Below are 21736 nucleotides of genomic sequence, written 5' to 3'. Positions count from 1 at the left end.
GTCACTAGGGATTATTTCTTGCCAATTCTCCTCTGAATTATAGTTCCCTACCAGGCCTCTGAAAACTTAATGGAAATAATTCAGGGGCCATATTGATGTTTATAGAATTTAACCCCCCACCTACAGTGCCCCAAGAAAACCTTGTTTCTAATGCTTTAGCATAAGGCAATTATTTAGAGTGGATGGCACTTAAATTAAATCTGACAGATTTTAATTGAAGCTAGATGTTGCCTAGTAAAGACAAAGAATTCAAAACATTCCCTGTTCTCAAGGTGTTTGTAGTCTACAATCCAGACGAAAGACCTCAGGTTTGTGAAAGAAGCTGAAAAATGGAGCGGAGGCTAGTGTGGTAAGGAGTTTCTTTCCATCTTTAGCATCTTGCCTTAAGGGCTCAGAATCCTTAATAAATGTAGCTTTATTTCTTCTCACATAATCCCTAGAAAATACAGTTCTTTCCCTGTGAGAAGGGAAATGAGGCTTGGAGAGAGGAAAGAAATTTTTAAGCATCATTTAGGATATTGGATAAATGCCAGGAATAGGAAGCAAGAATCCTGGTTCCTTTGGAATGAATTTCTATGAGATTGTTGTTGGGCTTTTTAATTTTGATGGAGACAAATGAGAATAAATATAATTAAATATTAATAACCACAATGATGATTTTATTATCTCAAATCCTGAATGGATGTCCAGTCTAAAAGAATAAAATAAAGGCATAATATTGGTGATTTCTTATATTTGGCATGGATTCAGAGGAAAGAGCTGACTTCCTGTCAGATAACTGGGAGATTTGTACCCCAACAACAGGTAATTATAATGTACTTAGCTGGTGCCCATGTTATTACAGATTGAATTATTGTTTGGTTCACATCATTAGGAAACAAGGCTAATGGCCAATTTGCTTTGATTGAATTAATCAGAGTAATATAGGCAGAGTAATTCTTTAAGCACAAATGATACACTGGTTATAGTATAGGTCACGTGTTCTCAGCTGAAATTGTGGTTACAATGGAAACCTCCAATTTGGGCCCAGCTGATATTCTGTCTGAGACTATTTTTTAGTTCTGACTGAACATTAATACCAGTCAGGAATGGGACATGAAAACCTCTAGAATTAAAAAAAATTGGGAGAGTTTAGGTAAATAGTCTATGCTTGTGTATTCTCACATTTTTGGCTCCCCAAATTTTAATTGGATTTTTCAGCTTTGGAGGCTGATCGATATCACTTCTTCCCAATTGTATCAGCATTCAGTCCCCCACTATCACTTTTTCTTGAGCCTTGCATTTATTACCCCAAATATCTTGTCCCACAGGACAAATCATACCTTATTTCTCTTTTTGAAAAATTGAGATATCTCCCTGTCCCTTGTCTCGTGGCATTTCTTTTATTCTCCATGATTTTTTCCAAGGTTAACAACAATGGTTCAGTAACCACATGCATCTTGCATCCTAAGGTTTATCTTGAGACCTAGTGAATCTATTGATTCTCAATCTCATTGAAGGCAGCTCTCTTGCTGTTTCCTCATCTATCTTGGCTTATATCTCTGATAACCATTTCTGACCTATTTTCTAAGATTGTTTTTTCTTTAGTGAAAAAAAAAATATAAGTTAGTGAAGTGAATAATTCCATCTTCTTTGAATCATCTTTTAGTGCTTTATGTCCCTTCATTAGAGCAAAATCCCAAGCCAAACCAGCAACAAAAACTACTTTTTATCATCCTCCATGCCAGCTTTGGCTTTAAGTAAGATTTAGAATGACTGACATTATCTCTTTATATCTGTGATGATCTTTTGTGTTGCTGCTTATTCACCTGCTTTTGCCTTTATCTGCTGTTCATTTGCCTTTACGAAAGCTGTTTACCATGTTCCCTGTACATACAAAATGATAGCTTTCCATTTTCTCTTTCTCTGGGATCTTTTGTGTTATCAGAATTTTGTCCTCTAGGGTGCTTCTTGAACTAGTTGTGTGACTCTGGGCAAATGAGATCCTCTGTTTGCCTCAGTTTCCCCTCTGTAAAATGAGCTGGAGAAGGAAATGGCAAATTGCTCCAGTGTCTTTGCCAAGAAAATCCACAAAGATTGAATCCAATGAAGAACTGGATATGACTGAAAACAACTGAGCAGCCACAAATCCCTTTGCAATGCCAATTTGTGTTTTTTCCCCCCACATATTCTGTGCTATTTTTTCCCTGAAGAATATAAGCTATTTGAGGACAAGGACTATTTTAATTTTTGTTTTTGTGTCCCCACAGGTTCTTTAAAAGAGGTCCTAAAGAGAAGGTCCTTTAAAAATGCTCTTTTAGCAATCTCCTGAGCCAATCTTTTCTTTGCCATCCAACTAACTATTGCCTGTTTCAGCCACAGGGTGGGGACAGAGTACAGCTGGCTAAGTTAGTTATTGCTAGCACAAGGTTCAACGCTGCAAGGGATCTTGAAAATAACTCAGTCCAGCTCCCTTCTTTTTCATTTTCATTTTTATTATTTTTAATTTTGGGTAGAGAGGTTAAGTGACATATATGTTTGTACAATATAGTTCACAAAGATGATACTAAAACTAAGGATTTAATTCTAATTTTAGTTGTTAAATGCATGATATTTGGCCAGTTTGGCCAGTATTTTTTTTTTTTTTTTTTTTTTTTATCAAAGATGAATACTTATTACTGATGATCTGTGTTAATGGCTCTTTAAAAAATTATTTCAATAGTCCCGAACTAGTTCCAGACTGCCTTCTCTAACATCCCACTCTCTAATCTTTAATTTCTTCCTATTTGCTGGTTTCTTTCCTGCCCATGCTTGTTTCCCTGTCCTTCACTTGTTCCAATCATCCCAGCTACTTCTTTTTTAAAAATTTCTTTCTCTTGTTTTTAACATTCATTTGAAAAATTTTGAGTTCCAAATTCTCTCTTTCCCTCTTGCCTTCTTGTACCCACTGAGAAAGCTAGCAATATGATACAAATTACGGTTGTGAAGTCTTGCAAAACATATTTCCATATTAGTCATGTTGGAAGAAAAGCAAAAAAGAAGCAAGAAAAATAAGGAAAGTGAAAAAAAAATGTATGCTTCAAGTTGTACTCAGAGTTTATCAATTCTCTTTCTGGAGGTAGATAGCATTTTCCATCATGAGTCCTTTGGAATAGACTTGAATCATTTTCTTAATCTGAGTACTTGCTATCTCTTCTTGATTAAATCTTTGATAAAGGTAAAAAACTAAATACTTCTATTTGCTCTCCTCTTATTCAGTCTGGCTTCTAATCTCATCATTCATCTGAAATTGCTTTCTCCAATGTCACCAATTACCTTCTAATTGCTAGATTTAATGGCCTTTTCTCAATCCCCATCCTTCTTGACCTTTGACATTGTTAATCACTCTCTTCTCTCTTGCTTCTTCTACTGTCTAATCACTCCCCAGTTTCTTTTACTATATCTTGTCTTTTTTCCAATGATATTATTTCACTTGGTAAATCTCACTAATTCCCATGGCTTCAATGATCATTTCTATGCAGATGATTCTCAGGTCTATTTGTCCAGCCTTAACTTTTCCCCTGACTTGCAATTTCCTGTCTCCAGATACTCATTAGACATTTTGAAGTGGTGGTCCTTCAGATAACTCAAACTCAACATTTTTCAAACTAAACTTATATAATTCCCCCCAAACCACCTGTCTTTTTAACTTCATTATTTCTTTCAATCTCTCTCCTGAGTTCCAGACCTGAATTCCCAATCACCCATCTCAGATGGGATGTTTCGTAGGCATTTCAATGTTTGAGAACTCATTATCTTTCCCCTTTCCAAAAAGCAAATAATGATCTTTTAACTATATCGTCCTCTTTTCCTTTACATTTCTTCTTTGCTATCTATTTATTTTTAAAAAATGAGAATATTTTATTTATTATTAATATCTTATTGATGCTTTTTTTTTGCATCTCTACAACCATCTAGTAACTCCTTCCTCCTCGAACTGAAGCCTTTCCTTATGATGAATAGTATAGATGTAAAACAAACCAACCCTAGTTATATCTGAAAAAATGTCCACCTTCTCTCTACCAGGAAGCGGAGATCCTGCTTCACTCTCCAAAGTTTGGTTTGGTCATTTTGTTTTCTTTTACATTATTTGGTCATTCTACATCAGTTCATTCAAACATTTCCAAAATTCTTTTAATTCTTGTCTTTATTGTTCAATATTTCATTGTATTAATATATCACAACTTCTTTCTTCATTCCACAATCACTTTCCTTCTAGTCTTTACTACTGATGCTGCTAATATTTTTTGTATCTCTGGAAACTTCTCCTTTTGCTTAGATTTCTTTTTTCCTATCACCTTCTCTTTTATTCTGTTCTTTTTCTTCCTCATCTATGCCCAGTTATTTGGAGTATGGAATGGCCACTAGATTGCTTTTCATCCAGAGAGTAAACACGGGCACCCTGTTAGACCTTGCTTTGCATGCAAGCAGATTACATAGTATCCTAAGATTATGATTTAAGGAGCACTAAAGTAGCCTTTATAAATCTCTGGGGATTCTTAGCTCAGCTTACATTCACATTGATTATTCAGGTCTTCCCAGAACTATCAAACATAGATTCATTCCTTGTCCTGGTGATGCCTTTTGATTCAGTGGTCAGTTGAAAAGTCTCTCTTATAGATGTGCTGAAGGGAATGGAAACAGATTATGTGTGCATACTTTGATTCAAGAAATGGAACTTCCATTTTAAGTGGCTATGCCTTTTTAATCCAGACTCCTGCCACATGGTTTGGCACTCTGAGAATGGGACTCCCCTTAGCCAAGACCCCATTATACTTAAAAAAAATTCCCCCATTTTCTGAAGTTCCTATTTCACCAAACTGACAGAAACCGTGCCAGTAGGACATTCATTTAGGTTAATAACTATACTCTTTTAAAAGACAAATATTCTTGAGAAGTGGAATCATCTATAATTCATAATTTAACCCCACTTTTTCTCTTGAGCACCAGTCATTCATCACTAACTATATATTAGACATTCACAAATAGATATTCAGGAATCATCACAAGCTTGGTGTGCCCCGAACAAAAATCATCATCTTTCTTCAAAAATTTAATTAACTAATGAATTAATGAAAAACACAATATTTATTAAAGTCTTACAATATGACAGGTACAGTACAAAGCCCCAGGGATAACAATAAAAAAGAAAGACAGTCCCTAGCCTCTAAGGAACTTCTTTTAATGGGGAAACAAAAAATATAGAGTGATGAATAGGGAAGGAGGAAATCACAGTGGAGCCTTAAAACAATTAAATGAAGTTTCCTTTCCAGAAGCAAGAGAGGTGTGTGTATGGAGGTATGAATAGGGGTAGTGATGGGGTAATAGGGGCTCCATGTGAAGAGCTCCAGTGACATTCTAAGAGGCTATGAGTCTAGTCTTTGTTTTTGTGATCTGTCCTAGTGCAGACTTGAATTTTTTTGGGTTAAGAACTAAGAACTAACCCTACTGGAATAGATGAACAACAGACAAGTAAGGGGAAGAATATGCGTATTGCGTATAATAGTAAGATGGGTGACTAGGGATGGTCTCCTACCAATCCATGTGGCCCCAAGGTGGCAGCTGGAGGTCTAAGTGGGAGAGTACAGATGAAGGAGTGCTTATTTTTATTTCTGTCAAGGACATTTTCATCCTTCTAGTCACCCAAGTTCACAGCTTCAGTTTATTCATCTTTAAGCACAGCTCATTGTGATCTTTGTAAGCTTATAAATGCAAATTTTTTGTTATTAAAGAATCCATATTTTAGAACATGTCCCCATACTGTAGGGTGACAATTTCTGTCACAATGAAATGCAAGTAGTAGCCTACATCTTTAGATGCTTGACTGAACTGTTTACATGTGAAAAGTGAAAAGACTAATGATGATCCAGGATGAAAGATGACCATTAGTTCTGCACTTGAGGGGGAGGGAGCCAGCCTCAGAACCTAAATGGATTCCCAGGAAACTGAGGCAGTGTGGTTTAACTAAATATGATGTTAATGATAATAATAATCATAGTAGAACATTTACATAGTGCTTTTATTGGCAGGAAAAGAATCTAGGAAACTAGGAATCAGGATACATGGAATATAGACTAATTTTGACTTGGGCAAGTAAAGTCATTTCTCTGGCCCGAGATGTCACATTTGTAACAAAAAGTTCAATCTGAACCTGAACAATAGTCCCCTCCCCACCACTTGGTTCTAAAGTGATATTTCAAGCTCCAGGTGAAGACCTTTAGTGACATTCTAAGAAGCTATGAGTCTAGTCTTTGGTTTTGTGATCTGTCCTAGTGCAGACTTGAATTTTTTGGGGGGTTAAAAACTAAGAAGTAACCATATTGGAATGGATGAATAACTTATGGAATATGAAGGTAACAGAATATTATTGTTCTATAAAAATGATGAACAAGCTGATTTTAGGAAGGTTTGGAAAGATTTACATGAGCTGATGCTGAGGGAAACAAGCAGAACCAGAAATACATTTTACACAATAAAAACAGGAATGTACGATGATCAACTATGAAAGACTTGGTTCTTCTCAGTAGCTCAATGATCCAAAGTAATCCCAATAGATTTTGGACAGAAAATGCCATCTGCATCCAGAAAAATTAAGGACACTGAATGTAAATCAACACATGCTAGGGTCACTTATTTTTTTTTAATTTCTCCCATAGTTTTTCTCTTTTGTTCTGATTTTTCTCTCCCAACATGATTCATAAAGCAATGTGTGTTAAAATTATTTAAAAAATAAGAAATAAAGCTATTAAGTTTCTTTAAAAAAGAGAAAAGAACTAACCCTATTAAAAGGATCCACATATGCAAAAATGTTTGTAGCAGCTCTTTTGGTGGTGTCAAAGAATTGGAAACTGAGTGGATGCCTATCAATTAGGGAATAGCTGAATAAATTATGGTATATGAAGGTAATTGAATATTATTGTTTTATAAAATATTATGAACAAGCTGATTTTAGAAAGGCCTGGAAAGATTTACATGAACTGATGCTAAACAAAACAAGTAGAACCAGAAATACATTGCATGCAGTAATAGCTAGATTGTACAATGATAAGCTATGAAAGACTTGGTTCTTTCCAGCAGTTCAGTGATGCAAGACAATCCCACTAAACTAGATAAAAAATGCCCTTTGTATCCAGAAAAAGAACCCTTTCTATGAGGGTTGAATATAAATCCTCACAAGCTATGTTCACTTTTTTTGTTTTTTTGTTTTCTCTCTTGGTTTTTCCTTTTTGTTCTGATTTTTCTCTCCCAACATGATTCATAAAGAAATGTCTATATAAAAGTTAATATACATGTATAACCAGAAAAAATCAATTAATTAAAAAAATTAACTCTATTGACTCTGAGTTATGTATATATGTGAATAGGGAGGTGCATGTGTATGTGAGTGTTGGGGGGGGATTCCATTCTCTAGCACAGATTCCCCAGAGAATTAGCCACTTATTCTAAACCCTTTTGTTCATTTACCCCATCTTTCCTAGGGTTGAGCTCTGATTCTTAGGGTACAAGATACTCTGAATGGAGAAACTTATGGCTCAGAATATATATGAGGTTTCAGGTGAGTCACTGTCACTCATAAAGTCTTTGGATTCTCTCTTTTAGGTTCGTCATGGAAACAAATGTGTTGCCCTAGAAAGATGTCCCTGCTTCCACAAGGGCAAAGAATATGCTCCGGGAGAATCGGTGAAGATTGACTGTAACACTTGGTAAGGTGTAGTGTGGGAATAATGGAGACAGGAGAAAAGGGCTTTAGGAAATGAAAATGTGTGAGGGAGAGAAGAAATGGGAGACATCAAGATGACCATTTAAAAGAAGGGCAGTCGGGATAAGCAGGGACTTCTAACCTTCATATTGTGGGAATTTAGGCACACCCTTTCCCCTCCTTATGACTCAGATTCATCATTTCAAATGGAAAGAGATTCTTGAGGGTTAGAGATTCGCCTCTAAATGTCATAGAAACTTAATGCAGCAGTGTGCTCTGGCCCTTTCTCTTAGAGCCAGTCCTGTTAAATCACTCCTCAGGATTCCAGAGCAGTACACTGAGGTGTTGGGCTGTCTCTACTGCTTTTGCCTTAAGATCTTATCAGCTGTGTTCACTCCCATTGTTAGGAGGGCCAATGACTATATCCCAATTCCATTTAAAAACTTAAGTTAATACAAGTTTAAATTAATTTTTCCAAAAAATATTTGCTTCAAAGGCATTATAATAATTTTTTAAAAAATTCCCCTAATAACTCAAAGACACACTCTTTCCTAGATCCCTTTCCCCTCCATCTTTGGGGAGTCAGCATAAAACAGTTCAATTCACACACACTTTGTTTGATCTTTTCAAATATCTATCCAAAGCTAGTGTCTTTATTGGAGGAGTTCTTGTTTTAGCTGCTGTTGGGCTAGATTCCCAAATATCAACTTAAAGATTATTCCATTGCTCCATGGGAATATTGATGACTGGGTTGACCACAGCCTTTGGCCTGGATTCTGATGTCCAGATTTCTGTGAGTCTCTCTTCCTATCTATCTAAACTCCCAAGGTCGTGATCAGAGACTCCCTTCCTTCACTGGGTGTCCCCAAGAGCAAAGGAAGCCAAAGAAAAAGTAGCTGAAGCATTCAACTTTTGGATGTATCCACCGCCAATCAATGAGCTTCCTCTCTTCCACATGTTTAGCCAACCAGAACCATCTTCAGAATGTCTACACCTGCTCCCCAGTCTTCCCAGTGTACTTTCTTATACATGATCCTGATTCTCCCAGATGAAAACTCCCTAGCATCCTCCATATGAAGGATTTGCATCCTCCAAGCAAACAGTTGGGGCTGTGCACATTCAGGGCCTTCTTTATCCCAGGTTTGGAAGGACATCAAAAGGCATCTGGCCTAAATATCTATTATTGTGATGTGGAGGTAATCCTAGAGGTAATCTAAATCTATGCCGGAGAAGCATAAACTCTACTAGGTCTTTCCAGTCTGCAAAGGCCTGAGGTCTTTTTGGCCTTGGTGCAATTCCTGTTCACTGACATAAGCTTAGAGAGACCCATCACTCGAGGGAGAGATTTTGGAAGATAAAGATTTTTGGTGACAAGATTCTCTGCTCAAGGGTGGATATTTCTGCATCATTGATGCAGGAATGATAGGTGATGAAGTTATATATCCTTGAAGTATTGAAGAGTCATTGTCATCAGGGTTCTTGCATGCTTGATCTCTTGAGCATTGTCCTAAGAGTTATGATGTCTGCAGGGATATAGAGGTCAAGGCAAGTTAAATGATTTTCTCAACAATGAACCGTCAAGTTTATGACCAAACTGGGAATAGAAGCCAGGTGTTCTGACTTCCAGTCCTTTGTCCCTTTCACTATTCTCCTTAACCTTCCATTCCATAAGTACATGATGAAAGGCCTTCCCTCTGGAGAGCTTTGGGCTCAAGAAAGGGACATTGAATAATTCCTTAGGAGAGCTATCACTCTTTCTTCCCTGAAGTTTCTCTCATCTCCAGTTGTATACATTTCATTGTCAGCTTCTGGAGTGTGTTAAGCATCAATGGGGAGATGGCCCAGAGAGGGCTGGGACTCCAATTTGAAGCTTTTGTTTTCTTTTTTTTTTCTAGGCTTGAAGCCTTTCTGATATTCGTTAAATTTACAGGGCTAGAGTAGGCTGGGAGAAATTTCTTTAATCATTTTGGTTTTAAAGCTATTGATACCATACTCAGGGCCTGCATGATAGAGCTGCAAGGGACCTTAGAGGCCATCACATTCAACCATCTTATTGTACAGATGAGGAAACTGAGGTACAGAGGAGAAACTTCTCCAGATGAAGAAGTTAATTGACTTGTCCAGTAACACTCAATTAGTTAAGTGTCTGGAGAAGAATGTAGGCTTGTAGAACCTATTCCAGCAAGGCTGTGATTGAGCCTTTTAAGTAATAGTAATAAATAATAGTTAAGTAAATCCTCACTCACTGATGGATGAGAAGGCTCACAAGCCCTGATTATTAGGAACAAATTACAGAATCTGAGCAAAAGATGTGAGGCTATCCTCCAAATTATGATGTGAGAAAGCAGCTGGGTTATAAAGAGGAATCAAATGGAGGGGCCAAGTAGGAAACATACTGATGGTTGAAATAAGAGAGGATATGATACAAAGGGAAGTGTTTATATTACCAGAAAAATGAGGATTTGTTTCTTAAAGGCCCTTTACCTGACAGCAATGTTTTGCCACCTTGCACTGGGAGCTACTCCAACCCCTTGCTTTGGCACTGTCATGCTTCCAGATCCTTGTAGGGCCCTTTGCCTATAATGGGACGGAGAGTTTGGACTGTTACAATTTTCTCACCTTCCTGATCTTGCACAAATCTTCCCTATGGAATGCCTCAGTTTCTTCTTCAGCAGCCCTTTGACTTCTGCCTCTCTCTTGACTATATGCCATGTTAAGAAAACAGATGAAATCATCTATACAAAGTATTTATTATAAGCTACAGATTAGAATCTTTATTTTTCCTGAGGGCTGCCTGAGAGAGCAGAGAAGAAATCAGAGAAATGTCTGGCATATAACTCAAAGAAAGTAACAATCGGTTTCTTTGTCCATCAATTCTTATAATAAAAGAACATTTAATTAAATAATTAATTAACTAAATAATCATATACTCATTTAATATTAGGTAGCATTTATATAACACTTTTGCTCACAATGCACTTTACAAATATTATCTAAATTTTATCCTCATAATAACCCAGAAAGGTGCTATTATTATTCCTTTCACTGATGAAGAAACTGAGACTGAAAGAAATTAAATAACTTGCCCAGTTACATAGCTAATATCTGAGGCCAGATCTTCCTGCCATCAGGCCCAATTCTCTGTGCACTGTGCAACTTAGTACAAGTCACTGTGCTAGAAATATGAACACAAATATAAAAAATGACTATCTCCGTATTAAAAAAGCTTATACTCTGCTGGAATAATAATTTACACATCACTTTAAGATGGAGTAGAAAAGGTATTAGCTCTGGAGAAAAAAGGATTTTGACATTTACTAAAAGAATGACATTGGGCAAGTCACAACTACTCTGGATTTCAGTTTTTCCATCTGTAAAATGGGACAACAATATGGCTTCTGATGTCCCTTCCTGTCTAAGTAACCATGAAGATTTTTCCTTACAATAGCCTCATGGTTATTGGGCTGGACACAGAATTGTTAGTTCTGTTTTACAGATGAGAAAAATGAAGGTCACAGAAGTTGAATGGACTCAGGTGTGATCCTATAGTTGGTGAATATCAGAGATGTGATTTGAACAAAGACTCAGTTCTAGGTCCAGCTCTCTCCCCTCTGCCATGCTGCTTTTCTCTTCACTGAGCTGCTTCTGTTCTCTCTGTTCTCCCAAGTGTGTGCCGGAACAGAAGGTGGGACTGTACAGACACGGTGTGTGATGCTACCTGCTCAGTGATTGGTATGGCCCACTACCTGACCTTTGATGGCCTCAAATACACATTCCCAGGCAAATGTCAGTATGTTCTGGTGCAGGTAAGAACTGGGGTTGACAGAGGAATATTAGTTGGGGGTATGGCTTGAGAGGCGGGTGCTTTCTGCAATTTTAGGGCTTTTCATGTAGGATCATTAGATGCTTTCAATAGAGAAAGAGCCCGAGGTCCAGTTGAGAAGGGAACCTTGAGAGGCTTTGTAGCGTGTTGGAAAGAACATTTAACTTTCAGAGGACATGGGTTTGAATTGTAGCTCTGATATCACCTGTGGGGACATAGTAAGCTTTATTCTTAATGAGTTTCTGTTTACTCATCTGTAAAATATGGATAATAACGCTTACTATTTCGAGGAAGGTTGATAGATGGTGCAGTCACTGGGATAAAATACCAGTTCTAAAGTTCTAGTGAGACTTGAATTCAAATCCAACCTCAGTTATTTACTAGCTGTGTGACCCAAGTTACTTAACCCTTTTTACTTCAATTTCCCCATCTGTAAAATGAGCTGGAAAAGGACATGGAAATCCTCAGTATCTTTGCCAAGTAAAGAACTACAAATGAGGTTGCGAAGAGTTGATGTGAATGAAATAACTGGATAACAACAACATTTCAAGGAAGGTTCACCAGAACCTATTGACAATTTCCTGGGAAGATGCTTTCTTTTTCTCCAAATGATTTGATATAGTCCATTGTGAATGCAGAGGGATAAATGAGATGACCTCAGGAAGTTGTTTCTATCCCAAGGCTTTTTTCCAAAATTTCCAAAATTTCCTTTTCAATACAGTATAATTGAGGTGGGGGGGAGGTTATGGAGAAGAAGAGATGGGAGCTGGAGAGGAGAAAGGCTAATATTGCCTAATGAAGTGAGAAGAGCTCAAGAAGCTTTATCTAGTGAGTGAGTAAGGATTAATAACTTTTCCTTTTCCTTTGACTTTGAGGTAAGTTCCTGTGAGTTTTAGGTAATCATGGAGATATAGCAGGTTTCATTATAACTAGGGTGGAAATTTTTTCTTGAGAATATTTCAACAAATTTGGTCTCATTGTTTTTGTCCTTGGAAGCAGAAGTAATATTGAGATGGTCTGAATGAAGCACCATAAATCAATCTTACCAGTGAGTGATTATCAATAACCTCTCCTTTTACTCTGACCTTGATCTAAGTTCCTGTGAATCTTTGATAACCATGGCATTATAGTAGGCTTTATTATAACTAGGATAGGAAAACTTTTTTCTCAAGAAGCTTTTAACAAATTTGGACTCAATGCTTCTGTTCTTGGAAGCAGAAGTAATATTGAGATGGTCTGAAGGAAGTACCACAAATCAACCTCAGTTCCAAAAACTAAAATAATTCATACCTAAGAAAGGTAGATGATTCAAGATACTGTGTTAATAAGTACTTATCAAAGGTACCTTTTGGTCCAGTTGTTATTCAGTTCCTTTTTGATCATATCCGACTCTTTATGATGTCATTTGGTGGTTTTGTTTTTTTTTTGGCAAAGATATTGGAATGATTTGCTGTTTCTTTCTCCAGTTCATTTTACAGAGGAGGAAACTGAGGCAAAAAGATTAAATGTTTTGCTCAGGGTCACGCAACTAGTAAGTATCTGAGGACAGATTTGAACTCAGGAAGATGTCTTCTTGACTCCAGACTTTACACTCTATTCAACCAAATGATACACTCTACTCCTTTATTGCACAAGCTTGTATTAATATTTTAGAGGTCTGTGGATCACACCAAAACATATTAGTCTTCACTAGCTCCCCAAACACACACACACACACACACACACACACACACACACACACACACACACACACTCCTGTTACCATTGATAAAGACCTCAGTAATATGCATGTGAATTTTCTGATTTATGGTCAGAAGAGAACTAAGAGGGAGATGGATACTTTCTCCACTTCAACATGGTAAAAATGGCACTGGAGTTCAAATTTGCAAACTTGGTTCAAATTCTCATCCCAATATTTACTAGGTACTTGGGCAAATTACTCAATGTCTCTTCTCAGTTTCTTCATCTGTAATATGGAGGTATACTTGTACTTACCTCATAGGACTGTTGTGAGGGAAGAGCTTTACAAACCATAAAATGCTCCGAGGTTTTATTATTTCCCACCTTTTCTAGGACCACTGTGGCAACAATCCTGGAACCTTTCGTATCCTGGTGGAGAATGAAGACTGCAGTTTCTCCTCAGTGAAGTGCAGTAAGCGGGTTACCATTCTGTTTGAGGACGGAGAGATAGAATTGTTTGATGGGGAGGTAGGTATCAAGCTCATCCCTTTCTCCTTTGATTTTTGAAATCTTTTGCTCTTTAACCTTTAATACTTTTCCTAAAGTATAATCTTCAATCTATTCCAAAAGTGATTTTGGAATAGAAAACCTTAATTACTTACTACTTGCATGGTCTTGGGCAAATCAATTAGCATTATAAATGAAGGGTTTGAACAAAAGAAATTTGATAAATTTGAGTTCTTTATTTGCTATAAGATTATTGTCTTATTAGATTTGGGCTAATGAACTTGATTAAAGTATGGTGCTGCTAATAGAACAAAAGATCAAATGTTCAAGTCTTCTAAAGGAAGTAGCATGTATGGGGTATTCAGGAGAACCAGAACCTTTGGTGTGAAGACTTCTGAGTCATTTTCAAGGCTTCTCATCCACTTTTGGTATCTCCTTTCAGCCAGATGTTACCTGTGGTTCCAAGAAGGTATAATATGCATAATGACCACAGCCTAGTAAAACCGTCTCAGCATATGGGCTAAACCAGGTTGAGGGCAACTGACAGGTCTTAGAATTGTCAAGCATGTGAAGACTTCCCCTGGTGGAGTATGAGACTAGTGGTTCCAATGGTGCAGTGAAAGGGACTGTGGAGCACTTAGAACTTGATCAGACATTGAAGTCACCAAGGTCATCAACTGCATTCTAGATCATTGCCCGTCATTTTGACTTTTATCCTGCCACTGAATTTGGAGGACATAATGAGGCTGATGGCTGTGTAATTCTACCTCATGTGAATTCACCCTTGAGTCAAGACATCCCCTGTGATGTCATTGGTCCTCTTCAAAAATTAATTCTACTGAGATGCAAGAAGCATGTTTCACCACAAAGAAATGCTTTGAAATCAAGATTGGAAACTTCACTGAAGTCTTTCAGTGTTTTTGTCCTTTACATTATTGTGCTTGATGGCGCTTGTTAGTTTTGGGGAAAGAATTTAAAGTAGATTCAAAAGTCACATTACCAGAGTTTTAAAGGCAACGGAAGTAGAAGCAGTGAGCATGGGTAATCCATTTTCACAAGCTACAAATACTGACTCTACACAGTTGTCTAAGGCATTTAAGTTTTGGATCTATAGACAAGTGGTGTCTGTTGATAGATTTCAGAATATACTTGAATGGAAAAAAATCTTTATTTACATTAACCCCTAACATATATAGAATTTCTTTCCATTATGAATGTGGGCAGCAGAACATTTTTTTGAGGAGACCATAAGCTTCATCTGACTTGTGAAGGGATTCATGACACAAAACAAGAATAAGAAGCTCTACAGTAGATAGATAATCATTCAAACAGTAATATTCTTCCAAAACAGAATGAAGAAGTAATTATGTCTAGTATTAATTCATCCTTACACTTTTTCCAGAAAGATCAGGATACAAATTATAGGAATTCTCACTGTTACTCTTATTATTTGGTAAAGTGCTAGAAATACAGACTATTACAATAAGACAAGAAAATTAAATTAAGAAAATAAAATAATGACAAAATGGAGGAGAATATCTCTATTTGGGCACTATGATGTGAGTGAAAAAATATTAAACACTGCTCTGGGGTAGAATTAGGATTTATCATGCATTGTGCTGAGCATTGGAGATGGACATTTGAAAGCAAAGACAATTATAGTCCTCAAGGAACTTACATTTTAGTAAGGCTCTTCTATTCTAGGAAGAGCCATTTTTGGAAAGGTACTGTACCTTAATGTATAGATGATATACCTCATCTAGAGGCAATGGCAGAGTTGATTTGATTCTGGTTCTTGGTTCAATAACTAGGGTAGGAGTAAGGAAGAAAAAGTATGTGTACAACCATGAATGAATGGCAGAGAAAATGATGTAAAATGAAGTATGGATGGGGCTTTCTTTAAATACTATTTAGGGAGAGGCAGCCCCAAGAGCAAGGACCCAGGGTGGAAGTTTCCTTAGAGTATATTCTCTATTAAATATAATTCACAGAATTATCATGTATTTTTCCAGGCCATTGCTCCTTGCCATTAGATACATTATTGGCACAACATTTGGGCAATCTAAGAAAATTTGGGAAAAGTAGGCAAACTAACAGAACTATGTTGTGGGTTGATATGTTTTCTACTTACTTGCCAGTTAATGATATCAGCATCCCATTAGAACCTGTTTAAGGGGCTCTATGCATTCAAACAGCATTTGTTTATGAAAGTTTCTTTTTGTGGTGGTAGTGATAAGGTTACCCTTTCAATTATTTTTCCTGAATCTTTCATGTTATGATTCAGATTCTCACCATTTCCACTTTTGTTTTCTGAGTGAACATGTGATACATATGGGAAGGACAATCATTTCTCTGAAGGCAAAGGACTAACAACTTTGAGGAACAATTGCTTGGTTCTCTGAAACTTTGGAAAATAATATAATATCCTCATCTCACTATCCACTTTCTTTTTCAGGTGAATGTGAAAAAGCGTTTGAAAGATGAGACTCATTTTGAGGTGGTGGAGTCAGGCCGCTATTATATCCTGTTACTAGGCAAAGGGATCTCTCTTATATGGGATAAGAACATGGGAATCTCCGTTATTCTGAAACAAACATATCAAGTAAGTGGCTCTCATTTTTCTGTCATTTCTCTGTTTCCTATTTCCCTTTCCCTTCATTCATTTGCTCCTTCTTTGACTGTGGGTATGTGATCCACCCACATTCATAGAATCACTGAATCAGTGTTGTAAAGGAATACAGAGCTCACCAAGTCCAATGTCTCACCAGCCCCCCCCCCCCCCCAAATAAAAACCTTTTCTGCAACATTTCTGGCTAATGCTTGTCTTTCTTTCTCTTTCTTTCTCATCTTTCTCTTTCTTTCTCTCTCTCTTTCTTTCTTTCTTTCTCTCTCTCTCTTTCTTTCTCTCTCTCTTTCTTTCTTTCTTTCTTTCTTTCTTTCTTTCTTTCTTTCTTTCTTTCTTTCTTTCTTTCTTTCTTTCTTTCTTTCTTTCTTTCTTTCTTTCTTTCTTTCTTTCTTTCCTTCCTTCCTTCCTTCCTTCCTTCCTTCCTTCCTTCCTTCCTTCCTTCCTTCCTTCCTTCCTTCCTTCCTTCCTTCCTTCCTTCCTTCCTTCCTTCCTTCCTTCCTTCCTTCTTTCTTTCTTTCTTTCTTTCTTTCTTTCTTTCTTTCTTTCTTTCTTTCTTTCTTTCTTTCTTTCTTTCTTTCTTTCTTTCTTTCTTTCTTTCTTTCTTTCTTTCTTTCTTTCTTTCTTTCTTTCTTTCTTTCTTTCTTTCTTTCTTTTCTCCTTTTTTTGCCTCAGTTTCCTCATTTGAAAAAAGAGCTGGAGATGGAAATGGCAAACTACTATAGTATCTTTACCAAGAAAATCTTAAATGGGGTCATGAAAAGTTGGACACAACTTAAAAACAATCGACCAACATTATTGACTTGATAGCCTTTGAGTATATTAGATTTATGGAATATTCTTTTTTTCTGGACTTCATGGCTTTGGGAATTTTTGGATATGCTGTAGTTTATCAATGTTCCTTTTGAGATGTGGGACTCAGGAGTGAATGGAATATGGATAAGCCATTCTACAAAGCTTAATTCAAGATACTGCTATGAAGGCAGCTTTTGATCAAATGAAAACATAATTATAAAGTGTTATTGCTATTAAACAAACCCCTTTCCTATTCTTCTGCTTACCCACAAATCGCCCACCTTTGTCTACCTCTCCAGTAAACATGGTGAATTGTCACATTGGAGATTTCATTGTCAAGATTGGCTCAGGTCTGGTTAGAACAAGTCTTATCTCTTTAGTAAGGCAGGCAATGTGGAGTAATGGGAAATAAACTGGATGTCAAGTCAGGAGACCTGTGTTTAAGACCCTGCTCTGTCTCTTAAGTTGCAAGACTTTAGGCAAATCACTTCTAAACCCTGTCTTCTTTATCTACAGTCACATAGTCAGTCAACAAACATTTATTAAGTGCTTACTATGAGCTAGACAGTCTGCTAAACTCTGGAGATAAAACACAAATTGAATTCCTGCCTTCAGGGGGCTTACAGTTCACTTGGGGAAGAGAACGCTTAAATAATGACAGCTGAGAGAAGTTTGGAGGAAGGTAACTGGTGTGGGGATATGATGCAGAAGTTTGAAGAAGTCTGAGAGCAGTGTAGTTGGTAGTAAATGGGAAGAAAACTATGCTAAGCCCCTTTCTTAAATAGAACCCCTACAATCCATGGCCTTGACCTCCAGTTAGAGAAGCCAATTGGAGTCATGTGAATATGCAGATGCAAAATATACTGATTTCTCCAGCTTATTTGTAACTTTTCCAGTTGTAGAACTGGGTGAGTAAGCTCTCTTACTTTTCCTAACTTTAATGGCATTCACTTAAGAGAGAATTCTTGTTGAATCATTTCAATTGTGTCCAACTCTTTATGACTCTATTTGGAGTTTTTTTTTTTGGCAAAGATACTGGTACGGTTCACTATTCCTTCTCCAGATCATTTTACAGATAAGGAAACTGAGGTAAATTGAGGTAAACAGTGTCAAGTGACTTGCTCAGGGTCATATAGATACTAAGTGACTTGAATCTGAGTCTTCCTGATTCCAGGCCCAATGTTTTCCCCACTGCCCCTGAGGGAAATCTAGGTGAGTGAATTGGCTCCTGGATCTCTGTTTCTTCTCTCCCAGCCATGCCTTATTTATTGTTTCACAAACTACTTAGCATTTCAGAAAAGTGTTTCTTTCAATGTCCTTTTTTTTTTTTTAATTAAAGCTTTTTATTTTCAAAACATCTGTAGGGATAATTTTTCAACATTGACCCTTGCAAAACTTTGTGTTCCAAATTTTCCCCTCCTTCCCCTCACCTCTTCCTCTAGATGGCAAGTAATCCAATATATGTTATACATGTTAAAATGTATGTTAAATCTAATATATGCATACATATTTATACAATTATCTTGCTGCATAAGAAAAAAAATCAGTTCAAAAAGGAAAAAAATGAGAAAGAAAACAAAATACAAGCAAACAACAACAAAAAGAATGAAAATGTTATGTCATGATCCACCCTCAGTTCCCACAGTCCTTTCTCTGGGGGCAGATGCTCTCTATCACTAAATCATTGGAACCAGCCTCAGTCATCTCACTGTTGGAAAGAGTCTCAGTGTTCTTGTTAACTCTTGTTTTGCCAGGAGAGAGTATGCGGTCTGTGTGGGAATTTTGATGGCAACCAGAACAATGAGTTCACCAGCAGCAGCCTGCAGCTGGAGATGGGCCCAGTGGACTTTGGGAATTCTTGGAAAGTGAACCCACAGTGTGCTGACACTAACGGAGTGAGTAGCACTTGTTTTTGTTGGCTGAGCTTAGGGAAGCCTGCTTCTTTTTCTTCCTCCCTGATTCTCATCTTAGGTGTAGAAGGTGGAATGCTGATGGAAGAGGATTGAGGTGGTGGCAGAAGGGAGAAACAGACCCTATCCCTCCAGTCTGGGCTGAGCTTAGCCAATTTTCTTTGTCCCCCAGGTACTGCTGGATGGTGCCCCTGCCATCTGCCAAAACAATGTCATGAAGCAGACAATGGTGGACTCCTCTTGTAGGATCCTGACTAGTGATACCTTTCGGGAATGCAACAAATTGGTAAGTACCTGGGGGAGGTCACTTAAGGCAGAGGAACTGTAAAGATAGAACAATGACCTGAGTACTTCAAAGTGGGGAGTTCAGGTCCTGACTTCTGTCCTTAGAATATCCTGAATGCCAAGATCCAGGCCCTTTTCTCAATCCACGTCTCATGTTTCTCCATGTGGGAATTCAGAGAAGAGTAGACTCATCATTTCTGAGATGATCCAATCCATTCATGAGGAAAGAGAGATATAATTAACCAGAAGTGTTTAATTATACAATAATTGCTTAGTTCTCATTTTCTTAGCTGAATTTAGGCTTTTCCTTGCATTCAGAATAAAATTTCAGGATTTAAATCTCTTCCTTCAAATCTCAGGAGAAGACCATGTCCATTTTGCTGTCCATAATCTTCTGCTCTTTCCCTTCCCAAATCTCTTTAATTTCTTTATCCTTTTAAGTCTCTGCTAGTCTATTCTAAACCAGAATCACCAAGATTTAGAATAATTCCACTTATTTCAAGTTGTTCCATGGAATTCTCAAAACAAAGTTAGCTATAGTAGCAATTTTCCTTTTCGGGTACAACTTTGGAGGGTTGGATGGCATAGTGAGTATCCCAGGGATTAGGGTTCTAGGCCTGCAGTTAGAAAACCTGAGTTTGAATCTACCTTAAAAGCTTAATAGCTGTGTGAGCCTGGGCAAGTTTCCTCATCTGCAATATGTCCCAAGGTTGTTGTAAGTATCAAATTAATTAATATGTAAAATGCTTTGCTAATTTTAAAGTACTACACAAATACTAGTTATTATTATAATATTAACCCAATCCCTAATTTCTTTATTCCTATCATTCTTCTCAGTCTTAGGAGAAGGCTTATATACTATAAGATACCAAATAGTCTTTTGCTTTACAGAAAGTTCTGGCTTCTTGATTAGGATTATAGGTGGGAATAGATGAAATGGCATGAAAAAGGCTAAAGGAAATCGGGACTCTGTTCTAGCTGCCATATCAGTCCATCTGCATAATTGACTTGAAACATTCTTCATTGGAAAGGCTCATACCATCATAGACTTAAAACCTAAAGGAACTTCTTCTTCTTCTTCTTCTTCTTCTTCTTCTTCTTCTTCTTCTTCTTCTTCTTCTTCTTCTTCTTCTTCTTCTTCTTCTTCTTCTTCTTCTTCTTCTTCTTCTTCTTCTTCTTCTTCTTCTTCTTCTTCTTCTTCTTCTTCTTCTTCTTCTTCTTCTTCTTCTTCTTCTTCTTCTTCTTCTTCTTCTTCTTCTTCTTCTTCTTCTTCTTCTTCTTCTTCTTTTTTAGGTAAGTGGGGTAGAGGGATCTGGAACAATGAGTAAAGGGAGTTCCTGGTGAGGAAATTCCCTCTATCAATAAAAATTACCATCTGCTTTGAAAATTATAGTCTTATAAGGGGATTCTTACTTTTTTGTGTGTGGTGTGGACCCTTTTTTGACAATCTAGAAAAGCCTATGTATCCCTTCTCACAATATTTTTAAATGCATAAAATAAAATACATAAGATTACAAAGGAAATAAATTACATCAGAACACAATTATTAAAATATTTTTACAAAAACTAGTTCATGGACTTCAAGTTAGTAATTCATACCTGAAAGAGTTTTAAGAGTATTAAGAGCTTAATTACAGCTATACGATATATTATCTTTAGGAATGAATGTTGTTTAATCAAGTCCTCCACATTTTACAGATAAGGAAAGTGAGACATAAAGAAGTAAGTGTCTTATTTAAGATCACACAGCTAATGATACCAATTGTTAATATTTCTACAATCCTTTATGGTTTGCAAAGTGATTTTACATAGAATATTTCATTTGTAGTAGTAGGTAGATAGATCAGCCTTGAATAGAACCAGAAGTGTGTTGGTAAATGTTAAACAAATGGCTCTCTGGAAAAATGGTTTAAGTTTAATATGCATAATTTTTCTGCATAAATTTTCTCCATTACTTTCTTAAGTCCACAACAAAACAATAAATCAACCCTTGAGTATTGATTGATTTTCTAGGTATAAACATTCATACCAAAAATAGAATAATCAGCATCATTTTGGTGTGGGGCTTTTTAGGGTTTTGCAAGGCAATTGGAATTAAGTGACTTGCTCAGAGTCACACAGCTAGTAAGTGTCAAGTGTGTGAAGTCAAATTTGAACTCCGGTCCTTCTGACTTTAGAGCTGGTGCTCTATTCAATGTACCATCTAGCTGCCCCAAATTTCATCATGCTGTTCAAGCTGACTCCATCACATCACTCAATATAACCCATGGTCTCAAATTAAAAATCCAATATTCTTTCTAATGTACCACTCAGGAGAGAAGAGACTTTCATGACTCCATTTGGGCTGGACGTGGACCATAAATTCATCCTGTGATATAGTAGAATGAAAACTGGAG

The 21736-nt window shown here is 36.9% G+C and overlaps 1 protein-coding gene across 1 annotated transcript in view; it reads left to right on the top strand.

Moving 5' to 3' along the window:
* The window catches only part of VWF (von Willebrand factor), a 203412-nt gene that overhangs the window by 95850 nt on the left and 85826 nt on the right, over positions 1–21736 (top strand). Inside the window, exons 19-24 of the mRNA XM_074269040.1 lie at positions 7618–7721; positions 11385–11523; positions 13614–13748; positions 16183–16329; positions 18900–19040; positions 19228–19341. Of these exons, the coding sequence (XP_074125141.1) occupies positions 7618–7721; positions 11385–11523; positions 13614–13748; positions 16183–16329; positions 18900–19040; positions 19228–19341 (780 nt within the window). The remainder of the gene's footprint in view (positions 1–7617; positions 7722–11384; positions 11524–13613; positions 13749–16182; positions 16330–18899; positions 19041–19227; positions 19342–21736) is intronic.

The sequence above is a fragment of the Sminthopsis crassicaudata genome, chromosome 5 (genome assembly GCF_048593235.1).
Source record: "Sminthopsis crassicaudata isolate SCR6 chromosome 5, ASM4859323v1, whole genome shotgun sequence".
Classification (NCBI taxonomy): Eukaryota; Metazoa; Chordata; class Mammalia; order Dasyuromorphia; family Dasyuridae; genus Sminthopsis; species Sminthopsis crassicaudata.
This window is presented reverse-complemented; position numbering and strand designations above follow the sequence as displayed.